At 52.0% G+C, this 24924-nt stretch overlaps 10 protein-coding genes across 11 annotated transcripts; 5 read left to right on the top strand and 5 right to left on the bottom strand.

Annotated features, from left to right (window-relative positions):
- The first annotated feature begins 139 nt into the window (after positions 1–139).
- Positions 140–3473, top strand: PV05_11690 (uncharacterized protein). The gene has a single exon (XM_013455199.1). It carries the CDS (start codon positions 204–206, stop codon positions 1983–1985), a length of 1782 nt encoding a protein of 593 aa, XP_013310653.1. The 5' UTR covers positions 140–203; the 3' UTR covers positions 1986–3473.
- On the bottom strand, positions 3454–5811 carry PV05_11689 (uncharacterized protein). The gene is made up of 2 exons (XM_013455198.1): positions 4111–5811; positions 3454–3973 (listed from the first exon to the last, which is right to left on the bottom strand). Exons 1-2 carry the CDS (start codon positions 5497–5499, stop codon positions 3830–3832), a joined length of 1533 nt encoding a protein of 510 aa, XP_013310652.1. The 5' UTR covers positions 5500–5811; the 3' UTR covers positions 3454–3829.
- Positions 5812–6032: 221 nt separating this feature from the next.
- On the bottom strand, positions 6033–7963 carry PV05_11688 (uncharacterized protein). The gene has a single exon (XM_013455197.1). It carries the CDS (start codon positions 7857–7859, stop codon positions 6051–6053), a length of 1809 nt encoding a protein of 602 aa, XP_013310651.1. The 5' UTR covers positions 7860–7963; the 3' UTR covers positions 6033–6050.
- A 964-nt stretch (positions 7964–8927) lies between these two features.
- PV05_11687 (uncharacterized protein) lies at positions 8928–12060 on the bottom strand. The gene is made up of 2 exons (XM_013455196.1): positions 11798–12060; positions 8928–11731 (listed from the first exon to the last, which is right to left on the bottom strand). Exons 1-2 carry the CDS (start codon positions 11852–11854, stop codon positions 10040–10042), a joined length of 1749 nt encoding a protein of 582 aa, XP_013310650.1. The 5' UTR covers positions 11855–12060; the 3' UTR covers positions 8928–10039.
- Positions 12061–13048: 988 nt separating this feature from the next.
- Positions 13049–14785, top strand: PV05_11686. Of its 2 annotated transcripts, XM_013455194.1 has the most exons (3): positions 13049–13752; positions 13807–14178; positions 14224–14785. In XM_013455194.1, exon 1 carries the CDS (start codon positions 13113–13115, stop codon positions 13716–13718), a length of 606 nt encoding a protein of 201 aa, XP_013310648.1. In that variant the 5' UTR covers positions 13049–13112; the 3' UTR covers positions 13719–13752; positions 13807–14178; positions 14224–14785. The 2 variants fall into 2 exon arrangements, with proteins under 2 accessions (XP_013310648.1, XP_013310649.1); XM_013455195.1 differs by having other exon boundaries at positions 13049–14178.
- A 430-nt stretch (positions 14786–15215) lies between these two features.
- Positions 15216–17289, top strand: PV05_11685 (uncharacterized protein). The gene has a single exon (XM_013455193.1). The coding sequence runs from the start codon at positions 15415–15417 to the stop codon at positions 17113–17115; it is 1701 nt and encodes a 566-aa protein (XP_013310647.1). The 5' UTR covers positions 15216–15414; the 3' UTR covers positions 17116–17289.
- On the bottom strand, positions 17207–18333 carry PV05_11684 (uncharacterized protein; the record flags this gene model as incomplete). Its single annotated transcript, XM_013455192.1, has 2 exons — positions 17207–17563; positions 17623–18333. The coding sequence occupies 2 exons, from the start codon at positions 18331–18333 to the stop codon at positions 17207–17209; spliced, it is 1068 nt and encodes a 355-aa protein (XP_013310646.1).
- A 293-nt stretch (positions 18334–18626) lies between these two features.
- On the top strand, positions 18627–20270 carry PV05_11683 (uncharacterized protein). Its single transcript, XM_013455191.1, has 3 exons — positions 18627–19665; positions 19727–19958; positions 20016–20270. The coding sequence occupies exons 1-3, from the start codon at positions 19312–19314 to the stop codon at positions 20189–20191; spliced, it is 762 nt and encodes a 253-aa protein (XP_013310645.1). The 5' UTR covers positions 18627–19311; the 3' UTR covers positions 20192–20270.
- PV05_11682 (uncharacterized protein) lies at positions 20247–21455 on the bottom strand (the record flags this gene model as incomplete). Its single annotated transcript, XM_013455190.1, has 4 exons — positions 20247–20827; positions 20878–20980; positions 21033–21353; positions 21420–21455. 4 exons carry the CDS (start codon positions 21453–21455, stop codon positions 20247–20249), a joined length of 1041 nt encoding a protein of 346 aa, XP_013310644.1.
- A 1164-nt stretch (positions 21456–22619) lies between these two features.
- PV05_11681 (uncharacterized protein) lies at positions 22620–24632 on the top strand (the record flags this gene model as incomplete). The annotated part of the gene is made up of 7 exons (XM_013455189.1): positions 22620–22913; positions 22966–23025; positions 23079–23223; positions 23273–23463; positions 23516–23747; positions 23801–24273; positions 24348–24632. The coding sequence occupies 7 exons, from the start codon at positions 22620–22622 to the stop codon at positions 24504–24506; spliced, it is 1554 nt and encodes a 517-aa protein (XP_013310643.1). The 3' UTR covers positions 24507–24632.
- Positions 24633–24924: the final 292 nt, after the last annotated feature.

Genomic DNA, 24924 nt, shown 5'->3' with positions numbered 1-24924 from the left:
CAGATGTTGCCATGTCAGTATCCGGAGGAATGATGATCCGGCAGCCCCCGCCCTCCGATCGCCGGACGCCACTGACCTGTAGATGAACATTTCTATCTTGCATTCCACCTTAAATACCTTCGACCTTACTCCAGGCTGTCATGACTGATCTAAAGCCACTCGACGGTTTAAGCTCTTATCAGCCATGACCGGGAATTGGAGCAATGTTGGCTCTCAAATCGATGCGGGTGCCTTCTTTGGCAACAGAGCACGCGACAAGCTTTCAGGAATTGCCATCAGAAATCCTCGATCTTATTGCTGATCAGCTGTATGATGCTGGTTTTGGCCTTGCTGATGGGCTCATGGCCTTTTCGCTCGTGTCCCATCTTTGTCGTCTATCAGCACTACCCTTCTTGTTCAGCAACATCAGTCACGTAGTAAGGGACAGGCTGGATCAGCAAGAGCATGGGACACTCGGTCGTTTTCTAAATCATCCTCATCTTCTTCGCCACGCCAAAGAGCTACATGTTGTACGCCCAGCAGAGCTTCGCGGATTCGTCCCCTCCTTGGACGATGCCAGTGCACGGCGCCTCGCCCAGGAGCATAGGTCAGCCGATCTCCAAGTTATCAAAAAGGGCCTGCCTTTAATGCCTCGCCTCCGTCGCATCAGATTAGACTGTTCGGCTGCAGTTGCACTCGAGATTCTCAAGCTGTTACCAGCAAATGCTATCTACGAGATAATCTTGGACCACATCTATACTTCATCGCATTGGCCCACGTTGATCGAAGCAACCACAGAATTGGCGACATTCGGAAGTAAACACCGACTTGCATTGGGTGCTTTTGGGTTGTCCCCATCACAACACGCTTCGATTGGCCAAGCGACATACGACGCAATATCAAAAGCAGCTGCAGTGGATTTGCACATGGCTTGGCTTCTCAAGGATAATCGGGTGCCTCAGGGCTCTAGTGTTGCAAGAGGTCCTTGCATCGCCGAAACACCCTCCTGGACAGAGTTGCGGCTTTTGATCAGGCGTGCTTGCGGAACAACCACTTATTCGATACGAGACCTTGACCTGGAGATAGTGCCGTGGACGAATCTTCGAAGGCTTTCGATCCTCTGGGAGTACGCAATGCCGATGAATCAATTCATATTTGATGTTGCGCCGAGGCTCATCAATTTGGAGGCACTGCGGCTGCGTGCTGACCATCAGAGGCTCTATCACCCTGCTTGCAAATACGATGTTCCGACAACTGGCCTATTTGCAGATACACCGATCGTGCCTCCTTTCGAGATTGATTACACGCAAATGCGGGAGCTTCGGGAACTTGAGATTGATGGAATATGCAATCATATTCCCATCGGGGCGTTGCTTGGGCCTAAGCTCCGGAGTTTGCGTCTGCACCGTGAAGACACTCTGTGGTCGGTTTACAGTCCCGAGAGCCAGAGAACTCCTGGTGATATCTCGTCCGCGACCAAGATCTGCCCCGACTTGGAGCGGCTTGAGTTGGACATAGGATACATTGAGAATCTCTGGCATCCGACTGCAATACCTGGAGTGGACGTGGATGTGGAGCAATATTCCTTCTTGAATGCCATTTCCAAGTTCAGACGATTACGACACCTCCGTCTGTTTCCTCCCTTTGTCCCCAAGGACTCCCCCCGTTTCAGTCGGAGTGTACCACACTGTGTTCCCGTCTCTGATGATCAGGCCATCAGAGTATTCGAACACCTGCGACAGGAGTGTCCGTCATTGCAAACACTTTCGATTGCCGCTATTCCGTCTTTCGTGATGATTGATACCATGTGTTGGGTGGTGAAACGTCGAGGCGAGAAAACCATCTTGACCACGAAACATCGAGAGAGGAATTACCAGCATCGACAGATATGGGTTGGACAGCGAAGAATTACCAGTGAGATCAAACGATTCAGCGCCCCACCCAGATATCTCCCTGACTCAGAGGGTTGGATGTTGACCCGCAATGATATGCATGACATCCGTTGACGGCTCTCCATACGTGTGCGAAATGGACGTTGTCGCCAAGTTTATTGTCTTCCACGACCAGAGCAACCACAAATAAAAGTGAACGATACCCACAGACTTCTTGGGCCTCAAACCATGACTATGAGGAATGCCGGGGTATGACGCCTGGATCTTGGGGGTTGCAGTATCTCGTATTGAGCACCAAGGAACGCGGTGGCCGCTTGATATTGGTCGACCTCGCTCGTGCCGACTGTCCAGGCCGGAGTGAAGATTCTATTCAACACTTGACCGAAATCTCTTGCAGTGCCAAGATATGGTCTCAATCCGTGTTACAACTTCCGGATCTTGCTGATGATGGAACGGAAACTTCCCCTGTGCACGTTCATACTGGCCGCTCTTGATTGGTGCAAACCACCCCGGGCGTCTGTGACGGATATTTAGACGAGGATTCGTTGCCCAACTATAAAGAACGTCCATCCAGCACCCCGTCAATCTCGACTCTTTCATGCTCTATTTCCTTGTCCTTCAATAATCCGAATCATTTGAAGGGCAAATCAATTCGTTTCCAGTGGTGTTTGCAAATATGCCATCATCGATGTGTACACCACTTGTGCTGCTCTTTCTAACCGTCTCGGCGGTGGCTCTTCCACCTCAACCACAGACATACCTTGCCAGTCAAGTCAATCTATCTGGATGGGCCGCAGACGTCAAACCACCCTCGATCAACCATAATATGCACTCAGACGAAGCGCTGCCGGTTCCTGAGGATGTTCGGAGCGTGGCTTCGGATACAACAAGCGAGCTGCCATCAGCACCGACGAGTCTACTCGCGCTATTAGAGAACGACCAGTGAACGAGGCGTTCCATTGTGAGATCCTCATTCTACTTCGACGACAGAGCTGCGCCCCCTCATAGGGTACCGATCTCTTCTGCCACTGGATCGTATCGGCAGCCTATGTCCACTCACAAAATCATTCCGTGGGCGAACCTACTTTTGCTAGCTGGTGTATCGGCAATGTACGAAGTATAGCTCACAACATTGACGCACAAGTTTATCGCTCTTGTGTCCACGGTGAGTGTGGGCCAAACACTACGCTCCATCCAATACTTGGCACCTCCTGATTGTGACGTGCGACTGTCTCGACTGGGTACTATCATCTGAAGCGGCAGATAACAGAGCTACGGATTACTTTGGATTGAAATATGGCTATACAACGGAGTGGACATGCTCGTCTCACAAAGATTATTTGCTTTACTCCTTGAGGAGGTGACTGCATCGAACCTGAGTATCAGAAACTTCAAGCCACTGGTTGGCTGGAGTCTGCCGTAAAGACGAATTGAGTGAGCAATGGTGAAGCACACATCAAGGGACGACTCCTTCATACTTGTGCTATCCATTGTGAGCTCATGTTCACATTGGGGAGATCAACGAGTCTATTCCATACGTTGCAAAAGTCATGAGGCTGAGGCTGATATCCCGACTACATGTCTCCACCATATCATTTTCTGGTATGTGGGCAGTATCAATAGCTAGCTTGCTGTTTCTAAAATAACACCTAGTATTGTTCGGTACATGAATAGTTTTCCTGGGTATTTGAAAGAGAGGAAGACGGGCTCGATGACGGTGAACGCAGCTACAAAGGTCTCTGTTCTGACCCTCCTACAGCCTTCGAATTGGACACCATTGGCTACATTTGCTTTGTACATACCGCGCTCTGTCAATTGTACAAGCACCGTATGTTCCGAGGTGTCGCAGTATATTTTCATATTTCCCATATTCCGCATTTCCAGAACATCTCTCCTGCAGCGTTTCATGCTTAGTAGCCGCGCATTGTCTGTTCGTGTTCACCCCTCCTCCACCCTACTTAGTACTGTCCAGCGATTGTGAACGTGCCCGTCTTGGAGATCAAGTACTCATTGACCGCAACATCCTTGCCGGACTCCTTACCATACCCGCTCTCCTTGATTCCACCGAACGGCGACTCGGCAGCCGACGCGTTTCCAGTGTTCTAAAAAGGCAAGAAAACATAATGATTAGCATGATTGTTCTCCTTCTTCTTCTGTACTGTCGTAGCACCGTGCTGGGAGACACGAAGATTCGAAAAATGAAGCAAGGGAAAAAGCTCTTTGAAGAACTTGAACTTACCAAACCGATCATACCGGCCTCTAGATTCTCCAACATCCTCCACACACGATCGACATTCTTGGTAAAGGCATAACTGGCGAGGCCCATACTCGTATCGTTGGCCCACCTCACGGCCTCCTCTTCCTTTTCGAACTTGAAGATGCCCGCGACGGGGGCGAAGGTCTCCTCGCGACTCAACAACATCTGCTCGTTCATGTCGGCCAAGATGGTCGGGTCCATGAAATACCCGCCGACGCCCTTGCCCTCGCCGGCGCCCTCTTTGTCCGTCGCGCCCTTGTACGCTCTGCCCGTGCCCAGGAGCATCTTGGCGCCGTGCTTGACGGCGTCCGCGGCCTGCTCTTCGGCCTTGGCCAGGCCTCGCGGCGTCGTGACGGGGCCCATGGTCGTGCCCTTTTCGGCGCCATGCCCGACCTTGAGTTCCTTGGTCTTGGCCACGAGCATCTGGCTGAACTTCTCGTACACGCCGGCCTGGACGTACAGCCTGTTCGCGCTGATGCACGCCTGGCCCGCGTGCCGCCACTTGAGCGCCATGAACTGGGCGAGCGCCTGGTCGAGATCGGCGTCGTCGAACACGATAAACGGGCAATTCCCGCCCAACTCCAACGTGCATTTCTTCAGGTTCTTCGCACACAGGCCCGCGACGATCTTGCCGACGCGGGTGCTGCCTGTGAACGTGACCTTTTTGACGAGCGGGTGCGTGATTAGGGCCTCGCTCAGGCTCGGCGTGTTGGCCAGACTCGTCGTGACCACGTTGAACACGCCCGGCGCAAAGCCCGCGCGCGTGGCCAGGTTGGCCAACGACAGGCACGTCAGGGGCGTCTCGGGACTCGGCTTCACGACCATGGTGCAACCCGCAGCGAACGCGGCGCCGGCCTTGCGCAGGATCATGGCAATGGGGAAATTCCAGGGCACGAGCGCCACGGCGACCCCGATCGGCTGCTTGATCACAAACACTCGTCGGTTTGGCGCGGATGGAACGCTGACCGACCCTTGGATCCGCTCGGCCTCGCCCGCGAACCACCACGTGAAGCCCAGCGAGTAGTCGAGTTCGCCGTACGCTTCGGCGAGCGGCTTGCCCGTCTCGTACGTGAGGATCTTGGCCAGGTCGTCTTTAGCGGCGGTGATGAGTTCGTGCCATTTCATGAGCAACTGCGCGCGCTTGCGTGGGTTGAGGATGCTGTACTCCTTGAACGCCTTGTAAGACGATTGGATCGCCGCGTCGGCGTCCTCGACCGCATTGTCCGGACACGACGCCCACGTCTTGTCGGAGCCCGGGTCGACGATGTCGAACCGTTTGCCGGATTTGGCGCCCACCCATTTGCCATCGACGTAGGATTCCTGGTGAAGGAGATCCGGGTCGTTTAATTCGAAGGGGAGTGATGGGGCCATTGTGACGGGGATTGGAGGTGAGGCTGTTTTCTGGCCTGGTTGGATGAGAATCAAATGGTCGAGGTTCCTATCACAGGATAGAATAACGAAGTAAAGCAAGGGGAAGCTAGACAGTCAGTCAGAAAGATTGTAAGTGTAGCTGCACATCATTTTGTCCGAGCCGAGGAGGGAGGAGGAGAAGTTGACCCCGCATCGCAGACCCTTTCCCCTCTGGCACCCAGGCACCCAGGCACCCAGGGTTTCCGAGTACTGTAGGGTGACTGCAAGACTGAAGACAGTAGGACTCTACCGTGCCACAGCTGTCCTCGGTCTGAAGAAACCCCGCCGTGGCACTGGCTTCTCGAAATTGGGGTCGACGATTCATCATCGATTGGAGTTCATGGAGTTCATGGAGGAGACGCAGATTCAACGCCGTCGATTTCCGAGTCCCTTCGCCGATGCCGGACGAGCACTCTTTGGAGGACATGATGACGCCGGAGTGTCCCGCAAATAGTCAAAGAACGCCACGGACAAGAAGGCCATAGCAAGCAGTCAGCAGAATGACATAAACATTAATCTGTACCTGTTCTACTTCGTCCATAGACACCACCGGCCAGAACAGGTTTGGCCGGATCCCAAGGACCGATAACCACATTTTTGTACCGCTGCAACCCAATCAACCACCAGGAACAACCTCCCATGACAAATGCTGTACTGAACCCTCCTATCGCAAATCCAATGGTGCACCGTTTTATGACATGCCATACCCAGCCCAGACAGAATCCACAGTCACCGTATGTATGTGTGTATGACTTGGACAATATCAAGCTCAACCCACAGGTCGACATGGTGACAAGAGCAAAGGTAAGAAGTAGATGTAGATTGAACGACTTGTGGCGAAGATGCCGTCGAAACACCGGGAACAGCCCCAATACCTGGATGGAGAAAAGAGTCAGACTAAACACGGCTGTTGTGGTCCGCAGCCGTGATGCCAACACTGTACTTGCCATCAGCGCTGCGTTTGTCGACAACGAAGATGGAAATGCAGGAGCACGGAATGAGGCGTGTGTGTGTGGGCGTGTCGTATCAGCCGGAGTAGTTTTGGACTTTTCTGATGAAGAAGCCGATGGCTGAGATTTGGCGGGAACATAAAGACTGCTGTAGTCGAAGAAGAAGATATTGATGATTAGGAGCCAGGTAGCCAAAGCCCAGATTGAGTCGGATGAAGTTGATCGGGTCAAGGACTTGAGTATCGGCGACAACCCGAGAAGCGCAAAATAGATCAGACCGGCGGATTTGAGAGTCTTGAGACGTGCTTGATTGCGTGGAGAGATTGACGCTGGCAACGTGGTTGGAGAGTAGATAATGCTAGGTGATTGAGGAGCTTGTGAATGAGACGTGGTCGGACGAAGATCCGGAAAGGGTTCCATTTGTGAGTCGCCCAGAGCATCAATGGGTGATATCGATTGGAAAGAGGATTTGGATAGAGATTGGCCATGCTTGCCGGCAAACTTCGACTCGTTCTCCTTGACAGCCAGATTGCTGGTCGACAATTTCAGACTGAGGCCACGGCCGCCCACGCCGCCGTTTGCATGTCCGTTCGCATGACCATTGCCATTCATTATCAGTTTTGCTGAGCCAGTAGAACTTGTGCTCGACCCGTCGTCAACATCCACAGATAGTCTGTTTGCTTTCTTGACAGCGGCCATCTCTTCTGCCTCTTCCTGACCCATCCAGTGATCCCATACAATCCATCCACCCACTGTAGCGATCGTGCCGCATGTCACTACCGACACCGGAGACAGACGATCTTGGTAGATGCCCGCGTATGCGCAGACGAAGATGGCAACCGAGCACACATGCTGCACAATGACTGCCGAGTCTGCTACCAATGGCCAGAAATCGTAAGGTCTGAGCCTCGGATTTCTCTGCAAATGATCCAAGAAGGTCTCGGTGTCTGTATAATTGTCTGGGAATCCATGTTGTTTGATCCACAGCAACTTCTTCCAAACATGCGGTTGCTTGCGCCTCCTGCTGGCTGCGCGCCTTCGTTCTTCAGCAAGCCGTGCTGCAACAGGAGGTATAGCAGGCGGTGCTCGTAAAGACGCGACTGCCGGTCTAAGAGCAGCGGCCGCAGCGGATGCAGCTGCAGAGCCATTGATCTCAGGGACAGGTCGCAGTCGCGGTGGCGAGAATGTCCTGTATGCATCCTCTGGTGCGAGGCGACTCGGGTCTGAAGTGAGGCGATGTAATTGAGGCTTTGCCCGGTTCGGATGAGTCTCGACTGGGACGGGAGGCGGAATAGGTGAGGGAGCGGGAGAAGGTGTCGGTGTTGCAGTGGTGATAGGACTTGTAGGGGGTGACGGAGTAGGCGGCGCCATCGTGCGCCTGTTATTGTTATTGCAGGGTCATCTTAGATGGGCCTGAATGGCGGTGATGATCTAGGTCGACCACGAAGACCTGCAAATGGTGATGCAGTCCAAGGGGGTGTACAATGTACGATGCAGGCGTGCGTCTGGGGAAAGTCGCCAAGCTCATGACGACGGCCCCGGCAAACCTTCCATCGGCCTCGGTAAGGAAGCTTAGACAAGCGAGTTTTAGCAGGTTCTAGTTAGGGCCGCGTACCTGCTTAAACACCCCGAGAAGGAAAGGACAGCAGAGCCTGGTGCGCCTGAGTATCGTAAGTGCTTCCTTGGGTGTAGAATACAGCATGATGCAGTTGATTTCTGAAGTCGATTCCCAGCTAGCATCACCCATAACATCAAGGCGGCTGCCATTTTTATCGAAGGGTCAGTCTCTGTCAGTTGTATCCGCCGGATACTAATCGCCCAAACGTTGAGGTACGGTTTGTCTGGATCATCTCCTCTCACAATGGTGTTCATGACCACTCATGCGAGTAATGCATCCACGTATCAGCTTCATCGGCGAATTCGAGTTCGGCTATGCTCATAGGCAAGCGCCATCAATAGCAGTGGTGAATAGCCTCCCTGTATCCGAGAACTCGTGCCTGCATTCATTTTTACAAGCCAATACGCCTCTGGCTTTTGCATCAGTGATCATCCCTCTAAACGAGCATGCTCTTCTGTTTCAGCCTTTCGGGATCACACCGCCACGATGCCTGTGTGCGGGCGCTGGGTTTGGAACCGAGCTGCACTAGTCAAAAGGCTATCTCCATCGATTTTGCTTCTTCAGGAGCACACGCTGCCTCTTTCGGTAGTAATGAGGATTTTGATGAGCCAGAAGCGACTTTTGACAGACGCCACACAGCGTCAGAGGTGGTACTCCGTCCTTTGCGCATCTCCACGTGGTTCTTCTGCCTTGAACGATGGATGTCGCTGTTATACGATGAACTCACGCAAGGTAAGGCCTTGAGCTGATGGGGATGTCTTGCAGAATCGGAGAATGCCTTTCTAGGCTTCCAGCAAGTCGATCGTAAGGTACAGTATATTAGACAAACACTAACTTACATTGCCGCAGGTTACGGTTGTCGATAATGAGACAATAGTCAGCCCCCAAACACCAGCGTGCTAACAACCAAGTTACAGTACTCTCAGGCGCAGAGATTAGACCTACAACACCCAGCTGAGAGAGTAACCTATTGATCTTTTGTAGCTCTCTTACGCGCACACCCCGCAATATCTTGCAACCCTAGGTAACCTAGGACCATTTTCCGACCATACAAACTTCCTCCAACCGCCCGGGTTCACCCAGAGCTTCAGAGTATCTTCTATCGACATCGCCATATCTTTCCGCGATCCAGAAGTCTCTCTTGTTTTGACCTTCGCTTACACCAACAAACTTTCGGAATGCCTTCTATCCCTACAAGCATTGCCCAGAAGGACTTCCATATGACCCGAAAAGGCAAGTCCTCCTCAACTTGATCGCTCAGCATATGCACGTCAGAATCTTAATTTGAACTCTACATGGCACATATCCAAGGATGAAAGGAACCCCAAAACTTAATCGCCCACCACCAAAACATAGATATTGCCTTAGACCAGGTTTGTGCTTGCGCAATCCACATCCAGAGTGGGTGGCTATGTCCGGGCGCAAATCCGAGGGTGTTCTGCACTACCCAACATCTAGCCTCCTGGAAATGCAACACCCTCGGTGGGAAACCAACTAGAACCACTTGAGCGATTAAACTCACAGTGTGCAACACGTGCTCATTGCGATCCCAAACGCTGGCCCAACTTTCGTAGGGTCACTTGGACATTGTCTCCTAGTGCCGAGCATATACCCGGGGCATGAAGAGCTTCCTGCTTACTTGTGACCCATTGGCCGAGGACAGCTTGCAGGCTCGTGCTCGGATAAGAACTTCCCGTGCGCTCGAGCAATCTGTACCGCCAAGTCAGGGACAATTGCGAATTCCCCGTCTGCATAACAGACAGTGGCCGTGTGCTCCGAGTGTTGTCGGATAGACCGCCAGCACTGCCTTATGTCATGGCCTTGGGTGAACGTCGGTTCCGCGGTAGCTGCATCGCTGAGACAACAACCAAGTGGATGGACTTGAACGCGGTGAGTAACATGTGCGTCATCTTGTGTTGGACAATGCCACTCCTCACACCTGCCAAAGCTGCCGATTCAGTACCTTGAAGGGGCCACTGGTCTTGTCTCCGCCCAGACGTAGATTCCTTATGGGAAACTGCCAGTTGCTCGTCGAAGCCGTCGGTAGGCCATAGATCGCCTGGAGCCGTTTCATCTGACCACGTATCCAATCCATCTGGCCTGGTCGCAAGTGGCTCACAAGCGGACCGGGTTGAGAATTCGGCCATTGCAGCGCTGGCGCCCTGAGAAAGTTGCTTAGTGGTGTCATGACGAACCAGCCTCCTATAGCGGCTGCGGCGCGGATATGGTCTTCCTGTGTCATTTCGACGGGGTTGCCGAACGGATCGACGTAGTTTGCCAGTTTCCGCAGCTCATCAGGGACATGCGGGTATTCGCTGTGCTCGTGAGGGAATGTAAGCGTGGTCCGATTCCCCAAATGGTACGGCACGGAAGCACAGAAACGGTCGACGATCTCTTGCGTACGGGAAATGATATTCGAATGGAGCCGATGGTCCGTCTCGACGCCGAGAGCTTTGAGTTCTCGCTGGCATAGTGCGATGAGACGGAATGCGCCAACGTGCGAGCTCCGGGAAGCGTTGTTGACGTGAGAGACTGTCAGCGAGGAATAAACGTCGACAGTGTCGCCGTAGACGCCGGCGGCTCGGATCGAAGGATGGAGTTCCGAGGCCGGAATGGGGACGGATTGCCATGACTTGGGCAAGGAATTTCTCCAGGCTTCGAGTTTCTGAGCAATCACCAGGGCCCGCTTGATGATAGACTGGTAGTACTCAACCGCGCTCGTACCTATAGTTTCGGGCCCTTCGGCGGCAGCGACGTGTAAGTCTGCAAGCTCGGCATTGATGAGGTCTAACTTTGCCGACGGAAGGATCGCAGTGTCTTCGGTGAGCAAGTCCTCGTTCAACATGACTCTCTGTCCCGTTTGCATGGAGAAGCTGATGTGCCGACTTCTCAATGCTGTGAACAGTCGCTGTGAGGTGGGGCTTTTGAAGTTCTCTTCGCCTCGATGCCGTAGTAGCGCGACTGCTCCTTGCTGGTGTGTGCCGTTGTCAATGAATCCAACGAAGCGCTTGTTCAGGGAGTCGTAGAAGTCGAGCAGGAACACCGCAGCAAGGGTGTCGTCGCTCTTGGACTCGATCGGATCTTCTAGTGCGCATTTCAACAAGCTCACGGCCCTTGCATAGGTCCCTCGAGCTAGATAGGAGTCCATGTATCGAGCCATCCACATCTGCGTCACATTGATTGCGACGGCATTGGCAGCTTGAGTTAGGGCGGAATCAAGCGAAGAATTCAAGTATAGCGGAAGAATATGCTCGATGAAGATGTTGGTGCTCGGATCTCGTGGGATATTGACATAGTTCACGAAGAAGTAGGCTAAGCATTCGGCTTCAGCGTTTCGCGTCGGTTCAATAAGCATCAGGGCATCTCCAGATTGCGGCGTTGATGAAGAAGTCGTGGATGATGTGTTCAGCTCGGGAGAAACAAGGTCGTCGAGGGCGATATCGAGATCTTCTGCTATCTCGACTCTTGGATTCTTCTTTGATGGTGCCTTCTTGTTGTTGTGGGCCGCGGTGTGAGTGTGCGTGTGGGTTTCATCCTTGTGCAGGGTGTCAAACAAATCCCGGTATCCTGAACACGGCTGCTTGCGCTTCTTGCAGTTGCCACATTCTGGTCGGACTTCGTCACACTGTAGGTGGTGATATCAGTATATCCATCCGTACCGGATTTGACAGTTGATTCCTAGGCTACTGACCTTTACCCGTCGCTTGCGGCATGTGTAGCATCCTCGACTCGGTCCTTTGTAAACCATGGCTTGCGAGCCTTTGATACCAATGTCACCGAATGCCGATCAAGCAGCTGTACCGAAACATAAATGGGATCGTTAGACAACCACCTTCAGTAGTTGTCCACTTCGCAAGCCATCCGCTTCTGAGCAGCGTCGCGTGGTTAATGTAGGTTATCCAAAGGTGCTCATATGCAATATTGTATTATGACATTTTTGGCTGCGGCCTTAGGGCATTCCACGCCGTTGAAGTCGTCGGGTCCGGTTATTGATATGGGCGTCCGACAATGGTGGGGGGCTGTGTTTAGCCCACTAGCCTGCACTCTGCCACTCATGTTAAGCTGACTGGTACCGCTCGTTTCCCAATGCGCCCTTCACTTCGCGCCTATAACTCAATGGGGGCGTATTCATCGAGGATCAGAGCAACCGCATTGGCCAGAAGACCAAGTCGACTTGCGTTCTTTTGTGCACGAATACGCCAGTACGCGTCAAAAGGTGGCTCAGATAGCTTGATCACATACCCCCGCCTGTATCGCTGCGGACTTTAGCTGTACCAATTTGGTCTTACCCAGCGCTCTGGCTTATTGAAGCCCGGCACACCGGCTCCATGTGCTCTTGACTACCCCGACTACTTCGCTTTAGGTATAATTCGCGACAGCGGCCTTTGGAATGTAAGAATCAAGCTCTGATTACTCCGTACCAGCTAAAGGACTTCTAGAATGAATACGTACGAGGACTCCACAGTGACAGCCTCGAGTTTCGTCATCAATGGTCCTGTTCTTCATGATCTGCTTCACAAGTTGTAAGTAAGTCAGTTTAAGCAGTTAGGCTGCTCAGACGAGCCAAGCCAGGGATATTATATTTGACAAGAGCACCATCTCCAGGGAAGGCCCTTCTTCACTGCTTAAATCTCAAGGAGCTTCGAAACATCATTATCTCCCAAAGCAAGCTTGGTCGCTACAAGTCTCTTGCCGATGACAAAGCGTAGCTTCTTTGCAATGTGTTGATGTTGGCCATAAGAGCAATTCTACCAGATGCTCCGCTTCCATCCGTTGTAATACCTTACAGCAGGAAGGATGAATAACTAGAATAGAAGAACAAGCCATCGTAAGCCTTGTTTGGAAGGCAAGTCCGCCGAGGGACCAAAGAAGATCACATGACACTTAAGCATTAAACAATTGGGACCTGGAGAAGACTCCCATTTCTTTTTGTCTCCAACTGAACGCTCAGCGCTCGTGCTTTGAATAACTTCTTTCGCCGTTGACAGCTGGAGTTTGCTTGCATCATGTCGTGGTTCACATCTCTTTTCTCCCCTGCGCAGAACTCTGCAACTTCTTCTCCTTCACAGGCACCTTCGGCTAACAAACGACTGCTCGAAGAGCCTGCGCTCAAGCCCGAACCAGAACCTGTCGTTGAAGCCCCCAAACCTTCAATTCCTCAGACCGCTCAACCTGAACGACAAAAGAGCAAAGTGATACTGGGTGCCGGACTTGCCTTCTTCGCCGTCTCACTCCTCATTACCAGACGATCTTTTGCCCGAAAACGGCTGGCCACCCACCCTGCCTTCTATGCAAACGCTCCAGCCCATCAAGCGGAACAAGCCCAGAAAGTGAGCGGTGCTATGGAGGCATTGGAAGCACTGAACATTGCAACAATCAACGTACTTAGCTTGTCAATGATGGCTGCTGGAGGGACAATGTGGTATTTTGACATCAACAGCATGGCCGACGCGAGACGAGTGTTGCGAGGAGGATTGGGTGTCGATGGGACTGGTAAATCTGAGAAAGAGGCCGAGGAAGATTTTGAGGAATGGATGGCGACAGTCCTAGCAAGAAAGGATGCAAAAGGGCCACGCCAACCGCAGACAAACGAAAGAGGGCAGGAGAGATGAATATGCTATCAAAGCAACAACAACAAGAGTCATGGCAAGCCTGCGACGCCCTCCAACTCCCACACCACTCTATCTGATTGTACTCCAGCCATCAGAAAGTCACGAGCAGACAATAAAGGATTCATCATGCAGCCGTACCTGAAGCAAGTTCTGGCCGGCATTGTCCAGCTAATGACTATCTCTTCGAGCTACTGACGCATGCCATCACACCATGCTGTGAATCTATTGCAGGTGGTCACAGTGAAGAACGCTGCGTTTCCTCGGTCACGGTTCGCTTCCCGCATGCAAGGCGGTACACTGAAGTGGAGCGCCAACGCGTCTTATGATATATATATATTCATCATACTCTCTCGGCTACAGCTTTTCTCCCGGCCATCGATACTCAACATAAAAGACTACCGCGGCTGCTCTCCACTCCAACACGGAACCAGACAAAACAAGCATCGCCAAACCCACTCATGTACGTATGAACCCCTAATTGTTCTTCATTTACTGACTCAGGCAGTACTGCGTCAAGCCATCATCATCCAACATTTGCCAGCGAAACCATGTCTCTCAATCCTCGCCCAGCCAATTCTACACTTCTGATGGGACCTTCGGGGGATATTGAAACCTCTGTCGCAAGAACAAGCTGAGAAACTTCTACATCGATTGTGGGGCGTTGTTCCTGACTGGTATACTTATCACCAGGCTCATCATCCTGCATGTCTATGTCTGGCGGAGAAGATGTCGTGGCCGTGACTGCGAGATCTGCCTCGCCGAGCAGGAGGACGACATCCTAGAGGATGTCGAGTTTGCTTGTGATGAAAAGGCCCGCAATTGGGAAGAAGGATTAGATGATCTTGACTAGGAGGTTGCCGTCTTTTCCAAAGGGACGTCGTACATGATGTTTGTTCTAGCAATCAGAGTTTCGCCGTTGAGGGCCTACATGATGCTATATTAGGAGTAGGGGGTGTGAGATACTCACGGGACAGGATAAGGTCGGGAAGCACATGCTCGCTGTCGTTTCTCGCTGTGGTTCAAGACATGAGACAGTTCGCCTAGCAATTGAAGGAGGTCACGTGCCCCTGTAATCGTCTATTCAGGTGCACCTTGGTTCAATCTTTCCCCTTGTGTGTTATCATATGGCATTACAAAGATAGACGTCGCTGGCGCCTCACAGTAGTCAAGATGTCGTCTACGGCCGGCGACAGGGCCACAAAAGCCAGCTCGACAGCAAAGCCAGCCTTGAGGATATGGAAGCCCAACTCAGCATCGAGCAGACGACAATTCGCCGCATTATCGTCCTCCACTGTCTCCAGCCACTCTTCTCTGGACTTCTCCGAAAACTGGTCTGCCAAATTAGCGATCGAGTCAAGTTATCGCACGAACCGTCATGAATCCACACTGGCGCCTCCAGGAGACTTCGGGCACTGATAGCGATGCCGTTTAGGGTCGCCCGTCATCCACTTTCACGCATGGAGCATGGTTTTTGCACCCTTGGCACCCATAAGGTATCTCTTTCTCCGCATCGATCCTGAGATAGAGAGCAATCAATCAATCATTCCAGCTCATCACAAACAGTCAAGTCTTGCTCCTTCCACTGCATACACAGTACTACCAAGCTGCTCCTGGCCACGTGGGACCCTAAGAAGACGCTGTCAAAGAGGGGAGATCAGTCATAATGGTCATTACGCCCCGACATCCTCGATTCTAAATGGGCCGTCGACGAAGACCAGATCAACTTCCACCAAAGCCACGCACGCGAGATGGCTGTCTCACTTGTCGTGCGCGCAAAGTAAAATGTGACCAGACTCGACCACAATGCCGGCGTTGCCAGATCGCTAGCCGACGGTGTGACTTCGGTATCGAGGTCAAATGGGAAGAAGACTTTGTCTCGAGGGGACTGGCTTTTGGTAGGGAAGGTGTATGGTCAAAAGCCGGGAGTGTCCCCCGTACTCCGCCTGAGCCAGCACAATGGTCTACCATCCCTGAGATAGAATCACATCACTTCCTGAACTACTCTGCCAAAACCTTCGAAGAGCCGTTGAGGTTAGAATCCAAGACTTCGACTCTGGACTGGCACTCCCCAGGAGATGAGGAAGCTGCTTTGCAGCGTCTGGCTTCTCGCCTCAATGAGAGCCTAGAAGACGATCTAAACGATGTTCCTGCTCGCTTTCAAAGCAACGCCCTCATCAGCTCTCGGTCTGTGCCGCTTGTACCGCATCTCGTCGACGGCGACCATTCTATGCTTCTGGACTACTACATCCAGAAACTCTGTCCGCTCACTACACCTAGCAAAGTATCTCAGTCGCCATTTGCGTCATTAATTTTACCATTCACCTTGATGAATTCCAACACCGGCATTCTTTCAATACTTGCCTTGTCGGCGTGTCACAGGGCCAAAAGTGAACCCGCTTGGAAAATGCCTGCTATGAAGCTCAAATCGCAAGTTCTGCGGATTCTGCAGAACCGCTTCAATATTGAGGGTGCGGACAAAGTTGCCTCGAGCTCCGACACCCTCGTGACTATGGTCATTCTCTGCCTTTACGAGATTATTCAGGACTGTGACTCGGGCTGGGTGGTCCATCTCAAGGGTGCCCACGACATGGTGAGGTTCCGGAAAGAACTGCAGACTGTCCCTGGGGCAGATGTGGAAGTGAACGATCTCACAGCGTTCGCGGAGAGGTTTTTCGCCTTTCACGATGTGATCGGACGCACAGCGTGCGGACAAGTGCCCCTCTTCGGCCGTGACTACTGGAACTTTGGCGAGAACGTTGTCGATGTCTGGATGGGCTGCAGTCCTGAGTTGGTGGCTCTCCTTTGCACCATCACTGAGCTGAGCAGGGCAGCTTATTCTGATCCCTCAATCTCGATCTCGGACGGGTTTCTGAACGCGTGTGCTGTCACAAGATTCAAGCTCGAAAGCCTCGAACAAATCGTCGAAAATGATCAGGACGATTTCCTCCTCATCTCGGCAGAGATCAAGCGTCTTGCGGCTCTACTCTTCCTGAACTGCGCCTTATACAATACTCTCCCAACCACCCCGCTTGTCATGAAGCTGGTCGTGCAGATTATGCGCCTTGTCTCTGACTTTGTAGACCGAGGATTTGTGACCGGTCTGACTTGGCCTGTCTTCGTTGCGGCCGTTGAGCTCAATCCCTATGATGACGAGTTATGGGTCGACGAGGCAACAAACTCGCCTGTCCATGGTAGACGGCTGGTGCTGAGAGTCTTGGAAGCTATGGAGAGTTCTACCGTCTCGAACATTGATCGGATGCGAACAATCATCAGCCAGGTCTGGCAGGCAAGAGACCTGGAGGAGGACGCCTTCCCGGAGACGCCAAACAACCACTACTCCAGGAATGACTGGGAGAGATACGTGGCGCCCATTAGCGAGAACATTAATCTGGTGTGAGGAGCATACCGGGGGGGCAAATTATCGCGCCGTTAATGACACCAAGTCGAGAATCAACATGATCTTTACGAATTAGGGAAAATCTGATTATCTATTTGACGTGATCATATGTCCTTTCGAAGAAAGCGACCTGCTCCTTCGCCCATGCAGCGAACTCCTGCGGGTCGATGACAGCTTCAGAATAGTCCTTCTTATTCTCGTGCTTATGGTGGAGCTTCTTGGCCTGGTCCAGACATCTAGCAGCTAAGACTTCCAGACGGTATGTGATCCACTGGTAGTACATCTCCGGCTTGTACGAGACATCACGCGTATGGGAGATCTTTGAGTCGTCATACAAGAGAGGGTCAGCTGGCCACCAGGAGCACACCATGGTGATCCGCTCCTCTGCACCGACTGCTCGGACGGCCTTATGCTTGACAACGTTTCCATGTAGGAGGACACCATATCCCTGTCCAAGAACGATTAGCAGCCGAAAGGCAAGGTATTGAGGAGTTTATGGAAACCTACCACATCGGGTTTCGGAGCTTTGATGATCGAGCCATCTCCGCACAAACAAGCAGTCTCGCCACCTTTGCCTTGGGGAAGAGAGAGCGACACGACCAGCGACCATGGGTACATGTCATTGTGCCACTCGATCACATCTGTGTCTTTGTCTTCGGTGATGTCCTCCTCTTGAATGCCGTCCGCAGACGTCTTTGGCTGGAGAGGCTCTGGTGTCAATTTTTTAAGACCCTCCAAACCATCTGGTCCCAATTGAACGTTCGTGTGGCCGATTTCTTGAGCAATGTTGATTTTGACTGGAAGGCCAACGACTTTTGAAACGGCTTTGATTGTCTCGGGGTGCGTCCAGGCCTCATACACGAACGGTGCATATTGAGGAGCAGCACCCCTAATCTGCACCGACCCAGGTCGAGTGTAGGTCATGCAGTTCTTGATGGTCCGCTCGCTCAAAAGCTCCCGACGCATCTCAATGATGGCCTCCCGTGAAAAGAGAGGGAATGGGTCTGTGGCCGCAACATGACCTACAGCCTGTTTGGTGTCATATTTCAAGTCGTCGAGTGTATATGTCTTGTCGGGCATCTGGAATCGCAAGTGCTTCGCGGGGTCGAAACGTACTCGCTCATTTTGCGCCTCCTCGCCCTTCAGCGACAGTCTAGGAGCACCATGCTCTTGGATCGGGTATTCGCAGTGGTCTGAAGTGAAAGTCGTGGAGGCCATCTTAGATGTCACAAGCAATGCACGCTTTGAGGCCAAAGAGGAACGGAGTATAGCTTTGTGCAGAGGAAGAAGACTTCGTCGTCCGCTGGATCTTATCTACTGCGACGAAACTACTTGAGTGCGTGCGCTCCGATGGATCGGCGAGAAGGTGGAAGCCTCAGCAGGTCCATGCGAGCGAGCCCTTGACCAGCCATTCCATGCAACCAAAGAACCTCGGAAGGTCATCAATGGTCTGGGTTCCCGCAAGCTCCATCGGCCCTTGGCCGGAACATTTGAGAATGGGTGCTTGACAATTGGTAGAAACCGAGCGATCGGGCACACTATGTGTGAATCTCAGTCGAGACAAGCGTTACCCTGCACTTCTTGTGGGCTTGTCATTAAGGCCTCCGCAGGCAGTGGATTACCACCGGCTCCGCCAGTATCGGGTTTGTGGACCCATACACCTCCCAAGTCCGCCTTCCTTCGCCTGTACTTTACTCAAGATGCAAAATTGACTAAATGGCGACACCTCTTATCAGGGCAGGCATTTTATGAAGGACCCACAGCTCGCTCGAATGCCTTACCTTTTGATCGTTCCAGATCATTTTAGCGATTGCTCGGGGATAAGTTCTCTCCAAGCTTCTTAACAGAGTGGGCCCTTCGGTTGGACCATCCTCCCCATTCCTGGAGTCTAATCAAGGTCGTCCTCCCACGGACGATAACGCACCCTAACAGTTTAAGACGAAAGTACGGGTATCTGTGCTTGCATTGATATCAGGGAAAGATCGGAGCTCTCCCGAAGCGGTACGTTGCTTGAAAGGAAATCTTCAGCCCAAACCGGAAATTGGTCCAATGGCCTTATCGGATGTCTGAATAACTATCTAAACGACGTTCGCCAAGAACCTCGATCTAGCTTGTTGTATGATCACATTTTCAGGAGTAGGTGTTGCCCTCCGACGCTTGACGACAAATTCGTGACCAAGGCGCTCAATCAACGACATGTCTGCAGGGTCAGTTATTATCGTGACAGGAGCCAGTGCTGGAATTGGTGCAGCGATTGTCGACAAACTGTTGCAGCAGGATGCCAAAGTCGTGCTGGTGGACATTGCTGAAGAGCCCCTGAAGAACCGTCAGGCAAAGCACGGAGCTGAGAGTGTAAAGTACGTGGTTGGAGATGTCTCGAAAGACGAGACCAACTTCCAGGCTATCAAAGTTGCCATGGATACCTGGGGGAAGCTTGATGCTCTTGCTCTGAACGCTGGCATAATGGCACCAGTGAAGAGAGTGTGCGACGTTGCATCATCGGAGTGGACGCGAATCTTCAACATCAATGTTGTCTCTCAGATCTCTATGGTACGAATGTGCTTCTACAAGACAAACGGGAATACGCCGAGGCTGACAAAAACGTTCACAGCTTACAGCGGCAATCCCTCACCTCAGGAAGTCAAAGGGCAAAGTCATCTTCACCTCTTCTGACGCTGGAGAAAAGCCAACATTTGCGGCATGGGGAGCTTATGGCGCTACCAAGGCAGCCGTCAACTATCTCATCAAAGTCTTAACATTGGAAGAACCTGATATTACTGCCGTCGGGCTGTATCCTGGTGTGGTGAACACTCCCCTGGTGCAAGGCATCTTCAAAGGAGACTGTAAGTCCACATGTCAGAAATGTTGCTTAATCTCTGTGCTGACTCGTTGATGCTCAGATAATTCTGGAATGAGCGCCGAAGAGTTGCAAATCTACACGGACTTCGTCAAGCCTAGACTTGTCGAGGCTTATCAGCCTGGTTCTGTTATCGCAAATCTGGCTTTGACTGCTCCTCGTAGCCTTAGCGGTGAGATACTCTTCTGGGACGACGAGAAGTTCTCCGCCTATCGATAGGACAGTTTTTGAGCTTTCTTTGAGATGATACAGCCACTCCAGATCAATCAAATCTCTATAATTTATTTATTGCTCGTGGTCGGAGCGTGAACACCTTCTCTGGACTACTTGGCCTCCCCACCAACACTCGAGCTTCTGCTGTTGTCAAGTTCATGCTAATGCTGAACACACTGGCAGCATCACTCTCTCCTTCCTGAGCTCTGTTGATCGAGCATGGATAATTCTCTTCGTCACACAGCAAAGCTTGTATTGACTCTTTGGTGATCTCTCTTTGCTGTTGGTCTGCTAGTTGCCGAATCCTTCCGACACGGGTTAGACTGTCATCTACCCACAACATCTCTGTGCCGGGATGCTTTCGTAGCATGTGGTTGCTGTGAAAGATCCTTCCTTTCGCATCTGGCTCGAGGGAGGAGATTGTCCTGTGGGTGACTTCCACACCTATGCTACCAGATGGATCCGCTATGAGCATATGGCAGGCACCTGCGCAGCCATGAGCCTGGATGGCTCTGACTGCAGATGCTATTGAAGTGCACTCGAGTACAATCCGCCACATGATGTGAATGGGTGTACGGTAGGGATCGCTACCAGCACAGCGAATGGCATTGACGCAGAGTCCCAGGCCTGCCGAGTTGAGCCCTACAAGAAGGATTAGCGGAAACTTCTGGGCAGGTCGGTGTTACACGCACCTATCTTGCCAATCATGCCGGCCTCGGTCAGCATCTGAATCACGGGCTTCCCAGTCTGTTCGATCTGGAGACAGACGAGGTTCTCCTTTTGCTCGACCATCCACTATTCCGATACATTAGATTACCTTTCAGTTGATGGTGTCGTTCAAACTCACGTCCCAATTCTGTGCCACGAAAGACGCCTTGTCAGTCTTCCAGGATAGGCTGGTACAGCCATCGACAGCTGCCCCGAAGAACAATTCTGACCGGACATTCAGAGCCAAAATTTCCTCGTAGGTCACTCCAGCCCCTTCTGCGATACCTCGCATCTCCGTCTCGAGATGAGGATAATGTCGATGAATATGAGGAGCGAACTTCTTCGCCTCGAGGCATGCTGCCTGCCAACTCAGGCTGCATTTCTTGCGAAACAGGTCGGCATAGAACGCAATCGTGCTTCTGATCTGAGCAGTGGCCTTTGCCCCATGTTCAAGGCCGATCTAGATATGGGCGGAATCATGGTCAGGAACAGAGCTGACTTGCAAGAGCGATCATGGGCGACTCACTTCGAAAGGACTCCCAGTGCAATGGACTTCCAGCATATTGTCAGTTAGAAGCACTCACGGCCCAACTTTTTTTGTTTGTCGAGGCCGGCTCAGGCTTCTTGCGAGCGCAGTGTCGCTCCCTCTCTAATCTGGGCAGGATCCAACCCACGGAAAGAAATACCTCCTGCCAAAGGTTCGGCCACTTTTCTGTCAGATTTCTCTTCGAATAGATCTTGATTCTACGCAGCCAGCACGGCAGGTATTCTTCCCGGGGCCAATCCGTTCACCTTGGTGTGAGATAACACAACCCCCCTCTGGAGCAATCGATGGGATAACCGATATCAGACTTATGCCTCGGTAGCCGCGTTGAAGCCGACATCGAGCAGCATCGAGATCACTGCTTGATAAGACGGCCCCGAAATTGTCGCTTGGACCTTCGAGCAGATATCTGGTATGTTAATCAACTCACCAATCGCCATGTGGCACGCGAGTCGTCCAGGATCGTCCTAGTCTCGCGTGCCTCGCCACTAAACGATCAATCGAGATGTGGAGATGATGCCTCTCCCGGATCTGAAGGCTTTGGGGTGGAGTCCCTCGGCTGTACCTTTCTCATGCCTGCTTTGGGCTGTCACTGTGCATGAAGCGGGTCCGGTGGGAAACAATCGCGGCATGCTAACAGACTAATCCACACCTGAATCACTCATCCGTGCTTCAACCCATGTGTCAAAAATTTCCCACTTTCAAGATGAAAAGCCTCCATCTACTCGTTTCCATGCTTTTTGACTCCCCTGTCCTCATGGGATACTTTTGTGGGTCTCCTGCCCTGAGCGTAGGAGCATATCAGAGCCAAGCTATTGGTAACAGACGATCCGAGAATCGCTTTCACGGCTTACAAAGAGACCTGGGCAGATATCGTCTTTGAGAACAGGTCGGCTGGACCATCAATCGTTGCCATCGGTCTTTTAGCGCATGGGATAGCGGCATTCGAGACGGCTTATCTCCCTAAGTGTCTGGGGTATCAAGACTCGTCTACACGAAGCCGAGATAAGCCTGGACATCAACGGTAGCTCATCGAAGGCAAGAGCAACATGCTATAAAGTCCGAGGCGGTCACTTCCTTGCGCTGAGTTCGAGTTCCGGTTACCAGTACTATATTCTCAGAATATCAACAAACCTTTTTCTCTCGACTCCTTAACAGACACTCTTCTGTTTGTCAGGTATCATGGCTGAGAAGATGGAGAACATGACGACGAAGTCCGAGCCCACAGACGTGTCCAATGGGGCCTCGGACAGGGTAAGCCTTGCGCATGTGGTGCCTGAGGGTGTTGACGTTGCTCTTGGTTGGTTCGAGGAGATGCGAACTATTCCAGTGGCAGAGCTCGACGCGGAGAGCAAGGCTGTGCGACGCCGATGCGACTGGATTTTGATGCCGATTATCTGCATCACCTATGCTCTCCAGTTCTTGGACAATGCTGTTCTTGGGTATGCGTACGCTTATGGCATTTTGGAGGACACTGTAAACAATTCCAACTCACTTCCGGTCATCAATCGCTGACAATCTGGCGCAGGGCATGACACCAAGTGACTATAACTGGTTGGCCAGCATCTACTATTTTGGATACCTTTTTGTAAGTGAGAACACCTTTGGAGAGTAGAACCTGTACCTGACCTTGCATAACAGTGGGCATATCCTTCGACCCTATTACTCCAAAAGCTTCCTGTGGCCACCTATACGACGGTCCTGATCTTCCTCTGGGGCGTTTTGACCTTCATGTGCTGCGTCGCCAAGTCCTTTGCAGGCTTTGCCATCCTTCGTTTCCTACTTGGTAAGCACACACATTGAGGCGGCGGTAGACACGGGCTGAGCTGTTACAGGATGTCTCGAGGTCGGCATTACTCCTACGATGATGATTATCACCTCGTCGTTTTACAAGCGTGAAGAGACTCCAGTTAGAAACAGTTTCTGGCAGTCGTCCTTCGGCAGTGGTGTCGTGGTGCTCTCTATTGTATCATATGGGCTTGGAAACAGCCACAGCACCATTTCGAATTGGAAGCTCGTCTTCTTGGTAGGCGCTTCTGAGACATCGTCGCTTCCGGTGCTCAACTAACCCTGAATAGTTTGTGGGAGCCATCACTACAGCTTGGGCTGCAGTATTCTATTTTCTCGTCCCCAATACTCCCACTGAGACGCGCTGGTTGAGCCGTCGCCAGAAATTGGTCGTCATCCACCGCATCTCGACCAACAAGATTGGTATCAAGGACAAGAAACTCAAACCTTACCAGATCAAGGAAGCACTGGTCGACCCCAAAATGTGGCTTCTGTGCGCATTTCAAATCACCAACGGCATTTGTGAGTACATTCTGTCAGCAAAGCAGAGCCGGCGGCTAACGAGGCTATCACAGGCAACTCCAGTGTCTCTGCATTCGCCTCGCCCCTGATCGAAGGGTTCGGTTTTAACTCCCTGCAAACGGTTCTCCTTCAGATGCCCACCGGTGCCTTTGTCGCGGTGATCGAGCCTGTGCTGGGATACATTGCTACCAAGGTCCCTAACACAGTCATTTGGATCTCCATCGCGGCCAATATCCCTAACGTGGCAGGCTTGTTTGGTATTCGCTTCATTGCCAGGAATGAGCACAACAAATGGGCTCTGCTGGGGTGCACGTGGCTTCAGTTCATCTTCGGCGTGACGAACCTGTTCAGCTGGACGTTGACGGCGTCCAACTTTGCCGGGCACAGCAAGCGGTCATTCGTCAATGCGGCTGTATTTGCGGCATTCGGCGTAGGCAACCTGATCGGACCACACATTTTCTTTCCTTCGGAGGCGCCGGTCTACGAGTCTGCCATCACGGGGCTCTTGGTTTGCTTTGGGCTGAGTGTAAGTACTAGCCGACAGTCTACAAAGAGAGAAAACAGGGACTGGGTGTGCTGACGAAATTATTGCGTGAACAGATTACTTTCAACTTGTGCCTGCGCACGTACATGTCGCACCAGAACAAGAAGCGAGACCGGGCGTTCGCCAATGGCGAGATTCAGGGTGTGGATGGAGAGTTGGAAGGCTTTTATGACAAGACGGATATGGAGAACAAGGCTTTCCGATATGTGTTGTAAGAGGCGGGATGGAAAAGCAGGCACTACAGAGGGCGGCGGGTGGAATCCCAAGGGGTCTTGTGATGCGAATGCCTTGTTCGTGCACGTTGGGGATCGTTGGTTGCATCTTTGTAGAGGTTCATACACTAGGACGAGACTGAAGATTGTAAGAGGTCTTGTGTGCAAGGAATCGAGTCTTGTGGTGGCACACTACCTTGGTAAAGCTGTACGTTACACGGGGCTAGAGGTGTGAAAAGGTGTATCTTTTATCCTGTACCTTGACAATGGTGAATCATCTCATAAGAGAGGGTGCATGATGGGTGCCATATTCAGAGGCTCAGGGGATTCTCTACGTACGAAGGGTCTCTCGTGCACGGCTCTAACAGTTTCTTCCTCCTGTCGTATCTCAATCCTATCGAATTTGCCCACGCGAGCAGCA

Source organism: Exophiala xenobiotica (genome assembly GCF_000835505.1).
Source record: "Exophiala xenobiotica strain CBS 118157 unplaced genomic scaffold supercont1.7, whole genome shotgun sequence".
Lineage (NCBI taxonomy): Eukaryota > Fungi > Ascomycota > Eurotiomycetes > Chaetothyriales > Herpotrichiellaceae > Exophiala > Exophiala xenobiotica.
This window is presented reverse-complemented; position numbering and strand designations above follow the sequence as displayed.